This window comes from Macrobrachium nipponense, chromosome 48 (assembly GCF_015104395.2).
Source record: "Macrobrachium nipponense isolate FS-2020 chromosome 48, ASM1510439v2, whole genome shotgun sequence".
NCBI classification, from domain to species: Eukaryota; Metazoa; Arthropoda; class Malacostraca; order Decapoda; family Palaemonidae; genus Macrobrachium; species Macrobrachium nipponense.
In genome coordinates, this window is record NC_087223.1 from 23,675,322 (window position 1) to 23,690,380 (window position 15,059).

Sequence of the window (15,059 nt, forward strand, 5' to 3'; positions counted from 1 at the left end):
TTTTAATTGGAGGTTTAGCGTCTATTCAATGGGATATTTGAGCGGAAAACGAGAGAGAGAGAGAGAGAGAGAGAGAGAGAATTATCTCGTCGAAGCAGAGAGAAACGAGATATGGAATTAAACTGGGTATTGGCAAATATAGTAGGCCTATAGTAAAAGGCAGTCGGCTTTAGCACCACAGAACTGGTTTGCCATAATATTTGTTCCAAAGGTAATAGTTGCAAATGATGCATACTAAGGCCCCATTGCCCCCCCCCACCCCCCCCCCCCCCCCCCCCCCCGCCCCCAGAGACAATCTTAGAAAATGCAGAACAGCGAACACAGCAGAAACAGCTATAGTTCTGTAAGCATATCAAATTATAGGCCTAGTAGCAGGCAGTCTACGACCATGGCACCACAAAGCCAGCCGTTTATTTTTCCAATTTTAAAGCAAATCAATAGCTGTAAATGATACCTATTAACCCCCTCCCCCCTCCCCCAGGGATAGTCTTAGAAGCTGCAACACAGCAGAGCAACAGCAAACTTGCAGCAGGAAGCAACAATGTTTAGTCTAGTCAAACAGCTACGCCGAAATCCTTCTCGGATTCCCGGAAGTGGGGCTCCTCCTCTCACGCTGTTTTGTGACTTGTGCCCTTTTTGCGTCTACGTTTTACGGCCTTTCAATTATTGTCTCTCTCTCTCTCTCTCTCTCTCGATGATTTTCGCTTTTTTACCTCAGTTTTCTCGTCTGTGGTGACGCCAGATATCGAGAGAAAGGAGAGAGAGAGATAGATAGAGAGTTGCAAGGATTAGGACGTCTCAAAGACTTACTAATCCATCTGAGAGAGAGAGATGGAGGAAGAGCGTGGAGGTCTATGAAGTCGGAGAGAGAGAGAGAGAGAGAGAGAGAGAGAGAGAGAGAGAGAGAGAGAGAGAGAGAGAGAGAGAGAGAGAGGTGGGTAAGTAAGTGGTCGGTGGGTGTTGGGCGGGAAAGCTTAGGGTGGTGGGGCGGGGGTGATGAGGGGCCTCCAAGAAAAAGGGGGGTTGGGTATTGGCCTAGTTCCTGGGCGTAAGCTGAGGATGTGGTTAAAGTTGTCCTGAGTCTTGGAGCATTGTACTACTCTCTCTCTCTCTCTCTCTCTCTCTCTCTCTCTCTCTCTCTCTCTCTCTCTCTCTTATTTTGGTTGCTTCGCTATTAGATTTTGTGAAATTGTTTCATTTGTGGTGTTATTTTCTTCCTTTTATTTAAAAAAAAAATTGATTCAAAAAGAGCAATATTGTCGAAGAGAGCCCAAAACAAACATGATTAGGCCTAGTGGGTTTTAAAAAGGGTTTTGGCATTCTGCCGACAGATTCTGTTTATTCTTATTATATCTTATCAAAATTTTACATTATTTTTTCATATAATCGTTAAAATTCACTCTTTCTGATCGAAATGTTTCGAAATATTCGTTTAAGTCTGTATTCATCAAGTGTAAACTAAAAAAAAAAAAAAAAAAAAATGAAAAAAAAAAATGGAAATCTCAAAGAAAACGGAGGTACTTCGGAGCAGGTCGATATATGAGAGTAAGGTCACTGACCTCGCTCTCTACAGAGAGAGAGAGAGAGAGAGAGAGAGAGAGAGAGAGAGAGAGAGAGGCCTGACGTCGACCTGACGCCCAAGGCTTCTCTTTCTCCTCATAATTATCTTCAACGAGCGATAGATTCTTTTTTTCAGGAGGAAGATCTCTCTCTCTCTCTCTCTCTCTCTCTCTCTCTCTCTCTCTCTCTCTCTCTCTCAAGAGGATTTGATTTGAAGTGAGATGTAATTGATTGATTGATTGGGGATTTATCTAGCAGACCAAATGAAGACGATTGGTATTAGACTACCTCAGCTTGCAGTGTTGAGGAGACCATAGACCTAACGACCCCCCCCCCCCCCACTATAATTCATGACTAAAAACGACACCATTTCATTGAAATTGACGAATAAAAAGTCTTGTATCTTAATAATCAAGTACATCGGAGTCGTTTCATTTAATCACAGACGTTTTTGGACCCGTCAGCTGGGGCAGGTGTTGGATAATAGAGACAGGTGTGAACGTACTACGTGGCAGAGGTTATATATATATATATCTCTCACACGCCTGGTTTTAAAGCATATAGAGGCGTTTTGCCACAATATTAGTATTAGTTTGGTATTAGTTTTGATTTTTATAGTTTTTTTCTGTCATTAATTACATCTAGAGGGATTCTTATAGAGTTTCTTGTCATTAATTACATCTAGAGGGATTCTTATAGAGTTTTTGTCAATAATTACATCTAGAGGGATTCTTATAGAGTTTTTTGTCAATAATTACATCTAGAGGGATTCTTATAGAGTTTTTGTCATTAATTACATCTAGAGGGATTCTTATAGGGTTTTTTGTCAATAATTACATCTAGAGAGATTCTTATAGAGTTTTTGTCAATAATTTAACTATAGAGGGATTCTTATAGTTTTTTGTCAATAATTACATCTAGGGGATTTTCTTATAGGTTTTTGTCATTAATTACATCTAGAGGGATTCTTATAGAGATTTGTCAATAATTACATCTAGAGGATTCTTATAGGTTTTTTGTCATTAATTAACTCTAGAGGGAATCTTATAGTTTTTTGTCAATAATTACATCTAGAGGGATTCTTATAGTTTTTTTGTCAATAATTACATCTAGAGGGATTCTTATAGTTTTTTGTCAATAATTACATCTAGAGGGATTCTTATAGTTTTTTGTCAATAATTACATCTAGAGGGATTCTTATAGAGTTTTTTTGTCAATAATTACATCTAGAGGGATTCTTATAGGGTTTTTTGTCAGTAATTACATCTAGAGGGATTCTTATAGTTTTTTTGTCAATAATTACATCTAGAGGGATTCTTAGTAAGTGTACAATTACATCTAGAGGGATTCTTATAGAGTATTTTGTCAATAATTACATCTAGAGGGTTATTCTTATAGGGTTTTTGTCATTAATTTACCATCTAGGAGGGATTCGTTATTAGGTTTTTTTGTCGATAATTACATCTAGAGGGATTCTTATAGATTTTGTCATTAATTACTCTAGAGGGATTCTTATAGAGTATTTTTGTCGTTAATTATCTAGAGGGATTCTTATAGGGTTTTTTTGTCGATTATTACATTCTAAGGGATTTCTTATAGGTTTTTGTCATAATTACATCTAGAGGGTTCAATTATAGGTATTTTTGTCAGTAATCCACTAAGATTCTAAGGGTTTTTTTTGTCGATAATTACATCTAGAGGGATTCTTTATAGGTTTTTGACATTAATTTACAGGATAGAGGGATTTTTGTCTTATACAATTTGGGTCAGTAATTACATCTAGAGGGATTCTTATCGTTTTGGTTCAATAATTATAGAGGGGATTTCTTATAGGGTTTTTTGTCAATAATTAACATTCTAGAGGGATTTGATGTATTAGGGTTTTTGTCAATAATTACATCTAGTGGGATTCTTAGAGTTTTTTGTCTAATTACGTTTAGAGGGGTTCTTATGTAGAGTTTTTTTGTCAGTAATTACATCTAGAGGGATTCTTTTGTCAATAATTACATCTAGAGGGATTCTTGCAGGGTTTTTTGTCAGTAATTACATCTAGAGGGATTCTTAGTGTTTTTTGTCAGTAATTACATCTGAGGATTCTTGCGGGGTTTTTGTCAGTAATTACATCTAGAGGGATTCTTAGAGTTTTTTTGTCAGTAATTACATCTTGTCATTAATTACATCTAGAGGGATTCTTATAAGGGTTTTTGTCAGTAATTACATCTAGAGGGATTCTATAGTTTATTATCATTAATTACTTCTAGAGGGATTCTATCAAACTTTTTTGTCATTAATTACATCTTATAGGTTTTTTTGTCAGTAATTACATCTAGAGGGATTCCTATAGAGTTTTTTGTCAGTAATTACATCTAGAGGGATTCTTATAGTTTTTTTGTCAGTAATTACATCTAGAGGGATTCTGTCGAGTTTTTTTATCATAATTACATCTAGAGGGATTCTATAGTTTTTTATCATTAATTACATCTAGAGGGATTCTTATAGGGTTTTTGTCAGTAAGTACATCTAGAGAGATTCTTATAGGTTTTTTTGTCATTAATTACATCTAGAGGGATTCTTATAGTTTTTTTGTCAATAATTACATCTAGAGGGATTCTTATAGAGTTTCTTTTCATTGATTACATCTAGAGGGATTCTATAGTTTTTTTATTATTAATTACTTCTTGAGGATTCTATAGTTTTTTATCACTAATTACTTCTAGAGGGATTCTATAGTTTTTTATCATTAATTACATCTATAGGGATTCTTATAGGGTTTTTGTCATTAATTACATCTAGAGGGATTCTTATAGTTTTTTTTGTCAATAATTACATCTAGAGGGATTCTTATAGAGTTTCTTGTCATTAATTACATCTAGAGGGATTCTATAGTTTTTTATCATTAATTACTTCTTGAGGATTCTATAGTTTTTTATCATTAATTACTTCTTGAGGATTCTATAGTTTTTTATCATTAATCACTTCTAGAGGGACTCTATAGTTTTTTATCATTAATTACTTCTTGAGGATTCTATAGTTTTTTATCATTAATTACATCTATAGGGATTCTTATAGGGTTTTTGTCAGTAATTACTTCTAGTTTTTTTTTTTTCATTACAGCTGGAGCAAGTTTAGGCCAATGCATATATGGGTGGAAGTAAGGAAATTGTATTCTTATATATATTTTTTTTGTCATTAATTACATCTAGAGCAAGTTTAGGCCTACGCGTCTATTGACGGAAGTCACGCCAGTCCCTTTTGGATAATAATAATAATAATAATAATAATAATAATAATAACTTCATGATGAAATTCATAACGGCAGAGATAATCGCTCAGTCAAGCCCCCACGAATAATACAAAAGCCCCGCCCCCCCTCTATGTCTTATCAAGGAGGGTTGGGGGGGGCGCTGGGCCCAGAGTTAACGCCGAGTGCTTCCCAAAAACCAAATCTGGAGCTCTTTCACCCCGCAGCCTTCTGCCCCTGACGGGGGCGGGGGGTATTTCCCCCCCCCCCCCCCTCTTTTCACCTCTCGTGCGCCTGAATGGGGGACTTTATCTCAATGGGTTACGCGGAGTGTAAGGAGAAAAAGGGGTGTTATCGCTGGAAAAGGGCAAAAAGGGGGGGAGTGTGGGGTTGTGGGGGGTGTTTATTGCATGCAGGTACAAGTAAGAGAGAGAGAGAGAGAGAGAGAGAGAGGAGAGAGAGAGAGGAGTATATGTATATGGCGGGCTGTGGTTCGATGCTATCTCCGTGGGTGTGTTTTCGGCGGTTTGGGTTAATTCTCTCTCTCTCTCTCTCTCTCTCTCTCTCTCACTTCGTGTGTGTCTAACCTCGAACGCACAGAGAGAGAGAGAGAGAGCCCGTGTAATATATTGAATGATTCATAGTACATTATATATATATATTATATATTATATATATATATATATATATATATATATATATATATATATATATATATATCCTAATCAAATTTGGAACTGTAAACAAAACTGAAAAAGTATGAAAATACTAAAATTCAAAGCAGTAGTAACTTTCGGCAGCGGAGAGACTGACTGGCGGCAGACGGACTGACGAAAAATTGAGAATATGAGGTTACATAAAAATATTAAGTTTATGTAAACTAAGCGAAGCACAATGAAAATCATTAAACAATCAAGAAGAATAAAAACTCGAAAACAAAAACATTAAGATAGTACAAAACTGAGTATGACAGTAAAATAAAATAACATAGGCCTATATAAAACAAAAGGACTAAAGAACACCCACCTAAAACCATACGCATGCATACACCTACACTCTCTCTCTCTCTCTCTCTCTCTCTCTCTCTCTCTCTCTCTCTCTCTCTCTCTCTCTCTCTCTCTCTCAAGCTATTTTCAATTTTAGTACCATTGACATTATTGTGGTTATAATTTTTTCCCATTTATTGCAACTCACCACTGGTGAGGTGATTATTCTGCATTACATTACATATCAGTAGTACCGTCACTGATCCGATCACTGTCACTAATACTACATATTGATTAGATCTTCGCCCTCCAACAAAAACAAGAGAATGGTAATCATTTTTAAAGGATTATTGATAATCTATTATGCGTTTACATATGTAACATATGTGGCATTGTTTTATGATATTGTTTCAATGTTTTTAATTCATAATCATTCCAAAGTCTGTTATGGGGAAGCAATGGAAATCCACTCCCTCTCACGTTTCGTACAGTTACATATTGGTCTAATTTTTAAAATAGTTCATGTAAAAATAAAGCTAAAATCAAGCCCAAATTAACCTAAATTTCTGATGTCTCTCAAATTTGCCCTCTTTGACAAGCTTAATTCACCTGATTCAGCATTTCCTTTGCCTATATTAAAGATATAAGTGAATAAAATGCGAGGTTACTTTTTTGGCTTTTTTTTTTCAGCTTATGATCCCACCCCGTCCACATGGTTGTTTGACCTAATACTGCGCCCAAACACTGACCAGTTCTCCATTTTCCACATCTGACTTTGCCTGAAAGTTCATCAAAGGTTTCCCTAATATCATTGCTATATTATAAAATTATTTGTATGGGTCCGAATCACCCAAAACAAAGGTCCGAATCAGCTAAGACTATATAGGTCCGAATCAGCCACGGTCCGAATAAGATTTACGTATTACACACACTAGACTTAGTCAAATTGTAATATAAATTGTGGTCATTTGTAATGTAATAAGTTTTAGAATATTTTGCGATGTTGGAGATTTGGTGGAGATAGTGTTGGGAAGGTTATACATACAATCAACGTGATCTCCAACTAATCTCCAACGTCACTGTTGTGGAGTTTGAGAGAGAGACTGTGGTCAAGACTCAAGAGCGATTTGGTGGTATCTCCACCAAATCGCCAACGCCAGTCTCCAACACTCCCCAACAATAAAAGACTTGACAGAATATTTCCTTGTCATTAATTGCTTCATTCACCAGCATCTAGTCTAATCCTCTTAAGTACAATTGCACGAATCACTCTACCAAAGCAATCATTTTATATTTCTATATATATATATATTATATAGATATTATATATATATTATATATATATATATACTATATAATATTAATAATACTGGTTTATTGACCTGAATTAGGACCAAAATAATTAAGAAAACTGAAGAATTGCAGCTTTTTTTGTGTCTTGCCTTCCTCGTAAGGGGAGTATAGGCCTAGTTTCCAGTTCATATACATATCTATAACATAGATGTATATATTATATGATTGTATAGGATTAATAATATTGCTTCATCTATTAAATAATAGCTTTTATTTCTTCTTTTTTCCCCTTCATAGGCTGGAGACGAGAGTCAGAGTGAGCGGCGTTCCGGTACACGCTAGACAGGACGAGCTGGAGAGAGTCCTCCGGAGTGTGGGCGAGATCGAGAAGTGTGAAAAGTACGCCTCCAGAGACGGACATACGCAGGTATCATGAGCCCAGAGGGTTATTATTATTATTATTATTATTATTATTATTATTATTATTATTATTATTTGTCGTTTTTTTAATGGTGGTTGTTCTTTCTACAGTCAGAGATGTCCTTCCAAACATCGTTAGCAAGTTATGAGTCTAGCATTTGTTTTTTATTAATGAGCCTAGTGATTTTGTTATTGTTTTTTTCCTTTCTATTATGTGGTTATGTGGGTTCCCGTTTAGTCTTTCCAACATAAACTGGCATTTTAACGGTAGTGGTCTTTCTGCAGTCAGATATGTGGTTATGTGGTCCCCGTTTATAGTCTTTTTTTTCCACTTTTGGGGATTTTTGGTTTTTTTAGTGATTTCTTTTTATGGCTTTCAATTTTTTTTTTTTTTTTTTTTTAGGGGTTTTATTTTTTTTTTTGTTTTGTTTTTATTTTTTTTTTTTGTTTATTTCCAACATGCTGGCATAACGGGAGCCGTCTTTCTGCAGGCAGATATGTGGTTATGTGGTCCCCCGTTTATAGTCTTTCCAACATGACTGGCATTTTAACGGTAGCCGTCTTTCTGCAGTCAGATATGTGGTTATGTGGTCCCCGTTTATAGTCTTTCCAACATGACTGGCATTTTAACGGTAGCCGTCTTTCTGCAGTCAGATATGTGGTTATGTGGTCCCCGTTTATAGTCTTTCCAACATGACTGGCATTTTAACGGTAGCCGTCTTTCTGCAGTCAGATATGTGGTTATGTGGTCCCCCGTTTATAGTCTTTCCAACATGACTGGCATTTTAACGGTAGCCGTCTTTCTGCAGTCAGATATGTGGTTATGTGGTCCCCGTTTAGTCTTTCCAACATAAACTGGCCAGCAGCCATTGTCACCGATCTTTCTTGCGTAGTTACGAAGTTACGATTTAGAGGCTCACTTAACCTAGAGAGAGAGAGAGAAGAGAGAAGAGAGAGAGAGAGAGAGAGAGAGAGAGAGAGAGAGTCACTGTCAGTCCATTTCCCTCTTTTTGTCATTAAAAAATCAGAAGCTGTTGAAGATTCGTCTGTGTGCAAAAATCATAGCCTTATTGTTTGTCCTGATTATGTCCGTATACACGTATATTCATAAGGTCAGAAAACCAGCTGCTGACTCTTTTTCCTGACAGAAGTTGATGCTCTTGGCGTCAGCTGACAGTTAAAAATAATATTGAAAAGGCTTTTGACGTCAGCTGACAGTTTCTATAAAATATGAAACGGTTGGCGTATCTCAAAAGAACCTTCGAAGTCAAAAGCATGGCTGGAGGAATGTATTAAAAGTTTTTTTTTCTTCATCGTAACTTGTAGTACTACATACCGCCATCACTAAGGCGGACAAATTTGTTCAAGTATCCTAAAAGTCATTTTCATCAACAAGCATTAACGCCCGGGCGAGTCTTGTGTGTTATATTTGTATTCGTTATATAACAACCTTGTCATTGAACGTTATTTAAGACGTCACGTAACGCGTTATTTCCATAAGAAAATGAACAGCAAATAAGCATTATTGTAGGGAATAAAAATTGGCCATATTTACCGAATCGAACACTTCCAACTTATAAGGCGGGAGCCACGTGACAGACCCTCATTAGCGCCCAGGACGTTGTAGGAGTAACATCTCTTGCTGTCTGTCTTCCGTGCTGTTGTTGTTGTTCTCGGGTGTTCTGTTGTTGGCTTTTGACCTCGTGACCTCTTTTCGGGGAATCCATCAGTGACCTCAGATGGTGTGGTATGGCGCCAGGCCACATGACAACGGTGGCGAAAGGGGCAAGAAACTCATGCCCACCACTTTGGTAAGTGGTCGGAGATGTCAGTGAAAGCGTCTGCCATTTTTTTAAATTTATTTTTGAATTGTCTGCTATTTTTATTATTTATTTTTTATTTTATTTTTTTTTTACCTAGGTCAATTCTTGTCATGGTGACCAATTAATGAACGAAATCGATGCGAATCATAGTAAACTATCGGGTAGTAGACGATAGTAACCTTTGGTATGTGACGTTAGGCCTATAGCGAACAATTCAGTTTTTTTATAATTTTTTAACTTTTTCAGTTTATACCGAGACTAATTACAGTCATGATGACCATTTAATGAATGAAATAATGACTAATTAATTGTAAATTATAATAGTAAATTATTGGTAGTAGGACGATAGTAATCTACTTTTGTAAGTGACTTTAGGCCTAGCGGACATTTTCGTTTTTTTTTTTTCGTTTTTATAATGATTTTTTCCGAGGTTAATTACAGTTATGATGACCATTTAATTAATAAAATAAAGACTTGAGTAATAAAATTTAATGGTAAACTATCGATTGTAGACGATAGTAAACTGCATTAGACCTAGCGAATAATTTTGTGTTATTATATATATAATTTAATTTTAATTCATGTCGAGACTAATTACCGTAATGGTGACCATTTAATGAATGAACTAAAGTCTACTAATAGTAAACTATCGGTAGTTCGGCCGTCGACGATAGTATAATCCTATATAAACCCTATAGGAACGTGAACACGTACTTTTGACAATTTCAAAACCATATTTTGAGTAAAATTTAGACAAAATATCAAATTATTATTCATTTTGTGAAAAATCACGCCCCATATTAATTGGGGATAAATATGACCCCATAGCAACGTTGCTAGCGATTTGAGTACGAATTTGTTTATCTGTAGGGTCATATATATTTATTTTTTAAAATTTCGCGTTCACGTTGATCGATATTACTTTAAATACCTAGAATGGGCAGTTGAACCCAAGTGCCCAATGTTCTGAAGGATCATTTTGCCCCGAACTTCGGCCGTGCGCCACCCAAGAGTCGCATAGTAGGCCTAAAAAACAAGGCGTTAAATTTGGGGTTATATTGAAATTTTGTTTCGTTCATCGTTAAAATTATTGGTTTTATCTGAATTTGGCTTCGTTAATCGTTAAAATTATAGGTTTATTTGAATCACAGTTTCGTTAATTGTTAAACTTAATGGGTTTATCTTAATTATGACTACTTTAATCGTTAAAATTATAGGTTTATTTGAATCACAGTTTCGTTAATTGTTAAACTTAACGGGTTTATCTTAATTATGACTACTTTAATCGTTAAAATTACGGGTTTATCCGAACTTTGGTTTCGTTAATCGTTAAAATCGTGGGTTTATCCTACCTGTGGCTTCGTTAATTGTTAAACTTAACGGGTTTGTCTGAATTTTGACTCGTTAATCATTGCAATTTTGATTTTTTTTTTTTAATTTTCTTCGTTAATCGTTAAAATAGCTGTTGATAATAGTCAGTTTCTTTCTCTCTTTGAAGGTGGTTATCATCCAGTGTCTTGTTACTCTGCTCACAAGCTTTCTGCTTGTGGCCTTCAAAAGCTTTTAGGCCTATGGTGGCTGTGGCATTTCCAGTGTTGGAAATTTGTGAATGCTGAGAGAGAGAGAGAGAGAGAGAGAGAGAGAGAGAGAGAGGGAGGCCTAAATATCTCCTTACAGATTTCAATATCTAGTTGTGGAATGAAAGAAAAATTTTGTAATTTCTCTCTCTCTCTCTCTCTCTCTCTCTCTCTCCTCCTGGGCCTGTTCAAGGGAATTGATGCCCAGTATTATTGACGAAGATTTGATTTTTTAAATTTTTTATGTTTATTTCCTTAACCATGGACTATCTGTGTCTAACAGAAAATTGTATAAATACACCTCTCTCTACTGCACATGGTTGCTTTGTTTAATAAGAATTTCCTCAGTATGTATAAGTATTGTCAGAGCCCTGCTTTATCTTCATATAGTAGTTCCTTTTGTAATCTTGTATGTCACATCCAAAGTACTGTAATCTTGTATAGTCCCTCCCATAGACCACTTTCATTATTTTGAAAATAGCTCCCAGAATGCTGTTAAACTTGTTCGTTCCCTTTTAATGGCCAATAATTCCTTTCCGCAGGTGGTGCATGTTACCTATGAGAGCATGGACGCCGCCCAAGAAGCTGCCAAGAGATTAAACGGCTACAACCTAGACGGAGGAGTTCTCAGAGTAGACAGACTCATGGATAGAAGGCGGAACCCCAGAGGCGCCATGGGCGGAGGACCGATGGGCGGACGTATGGGCGGTCCAGGGGCGACGTCCCCGTCGCAGCGACATACCGATTTCCCTCTTCGCATTCTGGTACTCAGCGAGATGGTTGGGGCCATTATAGGTCGGCAGGGTTCCACAATTAGGACAATCACACAACAGGTAATTTGACTGTACTTTCACGGCATCGCAGTATTGGAGGGTCGGGTTTTTGCCGTTGTCAGGGTTCAAGGATTAAACTAGTTTACTTTGACCTCTTAAACACGTGCTACTTTTTGAAGCGTGATACGGTATATGTTTTACAGTTTCTCACAGAATGTAGGCAATATGCAATATCTGTTAATAACTTGGATTTATTACTTGATTAGCTTCAGTGTTCTGTGCAACTGAAGGTGGTTTGGATTTTCCCATCCTCTGACACACGTCTCTTGAATTTAACCTATTTTGATTGATCATTTTCCTAAAAGCATCTATATTAAAGGATTGGAATTGGATACTGAAGTTATTAGTCCATCTACAGTAGATCTTGTATTTGAAATTCAATAGCAATCCTTGTACAAGTACTTATAATCAAATAAGCAGCTTGTAGTCATTTACCAATGGAGTTAACTCTTAACTGCTTCCTGATGAGTTGCTCTCATATAAAAGGTTGTTATTTTACATTCTCATTGTGTAGTCTTAGTGCCACAGATCTGTAAGATTTAAGGGCACCCCTGGAGACTAACAGGGCCTTTGACCTATGTAGAGTTCATTCAAGCATAGTTCTTACATTCCCAATCTTTTTCAGACTCGTGCTCGTGTAGATGTGCATAGAAAGGACAACGCTGGATCGTTAGAGAAAGCAATTACGATCTATGGAAATCCAGAAAACTGCACCAATGCCTGTAAAAGAATATTAGAAGTTATGCAAGAGGAAGCAAAAAACACAAACAAAGGGTAAATATTTTTCCTTCTTTCCCATGATATTGCTACTAGACTGTGTTCATTTCTCATTGTAGCATTACTATATTTTTTGTTTGTGTGTGGTTCATGTTCATATAGCTTGCATAATTAACATCTGTGAAAAAGAGAGGACCTTTCTGTTTTGTGGTGTTGAACTTTTTTTTCTTTTATTTTTTTTGTCAATGTTTACCCATTGTAGTTGAAAGTGTTCCTTTGCAGGTTTCCGAATAACTCATTTATTTCAACACTTGATTTATAGGGTTTACGATTAATTCTGTTTTGAAAGCTGTTTCCAGGGGTTTTCCAATCATCTTCAGTGATTTTTCAAACTTGTTGATTGCAGGGGATTGGATGACATGGATCCGGAGGCAGATAACATAAGGAAGGGGTGAGGGATCTCTTGTTGTGTTGTGGTTGGTTTTAAGGATACTTTAAGGATTCTGTTTTTTTTAAAAGGTTAAGTAGAGTACTTTTAATGGATTGCGTTGGTGCTCTAAGGCTCAGAGATTGACCAAATGGATTTTGGTGTTTTCTGGCAGTAAAAGCATCTGGGTGCTTCAGTGTTCAGATGCATGTTGTACTGATTATATTGTGGAATAACTGTTACTTTAAGTCTTAGATTTATTGAGGGGATTTCAGCCCTTTGTGGAAAGTTTTTGTGCTTTATAAGTATTTGAGGCTTTAAATCTTAGACATTGTAGCTCAGTGCAAATTTTAGGGTCATGCCATCAGGTAGTTTGCTGTTTAGTGTTTGATGGCAGAGAAATCAACTGCAGGTTTATGCATTAGTTCAGGTTTTGAATATATGGTAATGGTTTTGTTGCTTATAAGAGTAGAAGAATGTTAGACTTTACCTGCTTTTGTTGAAGCTGACAGTCAAACTTTGTTGTAAGCGTTGGGTTTTTAAATAGGTCTTGCTAAGGTTGAAAGCTAATGTTTGTTGGACTGCCGTTTCTGCATTGTCTTGTAGAGGCTAGTGGGTGTCCCTCCAAGCGTTAGATTATTATCCACCATGTGTCTGGTTGGCGAGCCAAATTTTACAGCTGAGGTTGAAGGGTAGTTTTCACATGAGGCCCATTTGGCAATTGGAAGTGGGCTCAGATTGATTTTAGTGAGTGAATATTTAAGCATTTAATTCTGTTTTGAAAGCTGTTTCCAGGGGCTTTCCAATCATCTTCAGTGATTTTTCAAACTTGTTGATTGCAGGGGATTGGATGACATGGATCCGGAGGCAGATAACATAAGGAAGGGGTGAGGGATCTCTTGTTGTGTTGTGCTTGTTAACCCTTCGTGGACTGGGGGTTTCAAAATTACCTAGAAGACTAATGGGGTCCACACGGACACCATTCTTTTGAGTCAGATAAATACATTATGTATAAACTCAAAATTATTGTACTTTATATGTGTATTCTTCAGGCCTTTTATGATGAAACCCAATATACTTTTTGTAATTATTGTAAAAAAAATTCCCATTTGTGTGTAAGAAAAAAAAAGGTGAAAAATGCCTTTACAAAATTACAATTCTCCTCAATTAAACAAGTAAATATTAGCAATTAATGACAAAAAAGACATACAGGTTATTGTTTTTGGTTCTTTTTGACACAATGCGACTTACACATCAAGCAAATTTGATATGTAATCTTTACAAATAAAGTTACAATGTGCATCACACACTGAGTCCATTATGTGCACTTTTTTGTGTGTGTGTGTGTGTGTGTGTGTGTGTGTGTGTGTCCAGCTTCCTCGGACACTTGAAACAACGCCTTTTCTTGGTTTCTTGGGTTGTAGAGGGTGGTGCTGTGTCTTCCTTACTCATGAAGGCTTCCATACATTGAATTATATGCCTTGGGAAATTAGCTTGTAAATCTCTGAAAAGCCGCTGGATCTGTGGCTTACAAAGCTGTTCAGCTAAGTCAGAGACAAAATTCCTGCGCTTTTGGTTTCCAGTATAGACATTAGAATTTTCTTCCATGAAACATACAGCAGCATTATATCCTGCAACATCAATCATCCAGTAAAAAATAACCAAAGGCCATCTATTGGTGATTCTTTTACATGCATAGTTCTTGACTAAGAGGTCTATGGTATCAACCCCACCTTTTGTTGCATTATAGTCCAAAATCATATCGGGTTTGAAAGGTTAATCTTCTTGTATCTTATTGTCATAATGCATTGTGCTCAGTAAAATTACTGCCTTATTGATCTTTGGGACATAGCTGCATATCATAAGATGGTGATCTTTGCTGAAGCCAAACTTTGTTGATTGCACTTTGCGATACCGCGATGCTTGAAATGATAGGGGTATTTGCCGTTTATTTTTCCTAAGTGTTCCCAGTAAATTACTTCAGAAATAATATTATGGAAAAAGTATTTGATATGTAGATTAGGCAGAGTGCTCTAAGCTAAAAAAAACACAGAGTTTTAGAATTGCACCAAACCAAACCAGTAGGAAGAATTAGGGACACGGAAGACCGATGGGGTCCCTACGGACCCCACCCCAGAGGTATTTTTAGCTGTCATTCCCTTAAAATTGATTATCCTAAGCT

The 15,059-nt window shown here is 36.5% G+C and overlaps 1 protein-coding gene across 11 annotated transcripts in view; it reads left to right on the forward strand.

The window, feature by feature from the left end:
• Positions 1–15,059, forward strand: part of LOC135205130 (insulin-like growth factor 2 mRNA-binding protein 1) — a 355,998-nt gene that overhangs the window by 323,450 nt on the left and 17,489 nt on the right. For 5 of the 11 annotated variants that reach the window (XM_064235490.1, XM_064235481.1, XM_064235484.1 and 2 more), the window contains 5 exons: positions 7,378–7,507; positions 11,443–11,733; positions 12,359–12,507; positions 12,857–12,901; positions 13,720–13,764. In XM_064235490.1, coding sequence (XP_064091560.1) covers positions 7,378–7,507; positions 11,443–11,733; positions 12,359–12,507; positions 12,857–12,901; positions 13,720–13,764 — 660 coding nt within the window. Of the gene's footprint in view, positions 1–7,377; positions 7,508–9,092; positions 9,312–11,442; positions 11,734–12,358; positions 12,508–12,856; positions 12,902–13,719; positions 13,765–15,059 lie in introns of those variants that run through there. The other 6 variants (XM_064235483.1, XM_064235487.1, XM_064235482.1 and 3 more) reach the window with 4 other exon arrangements.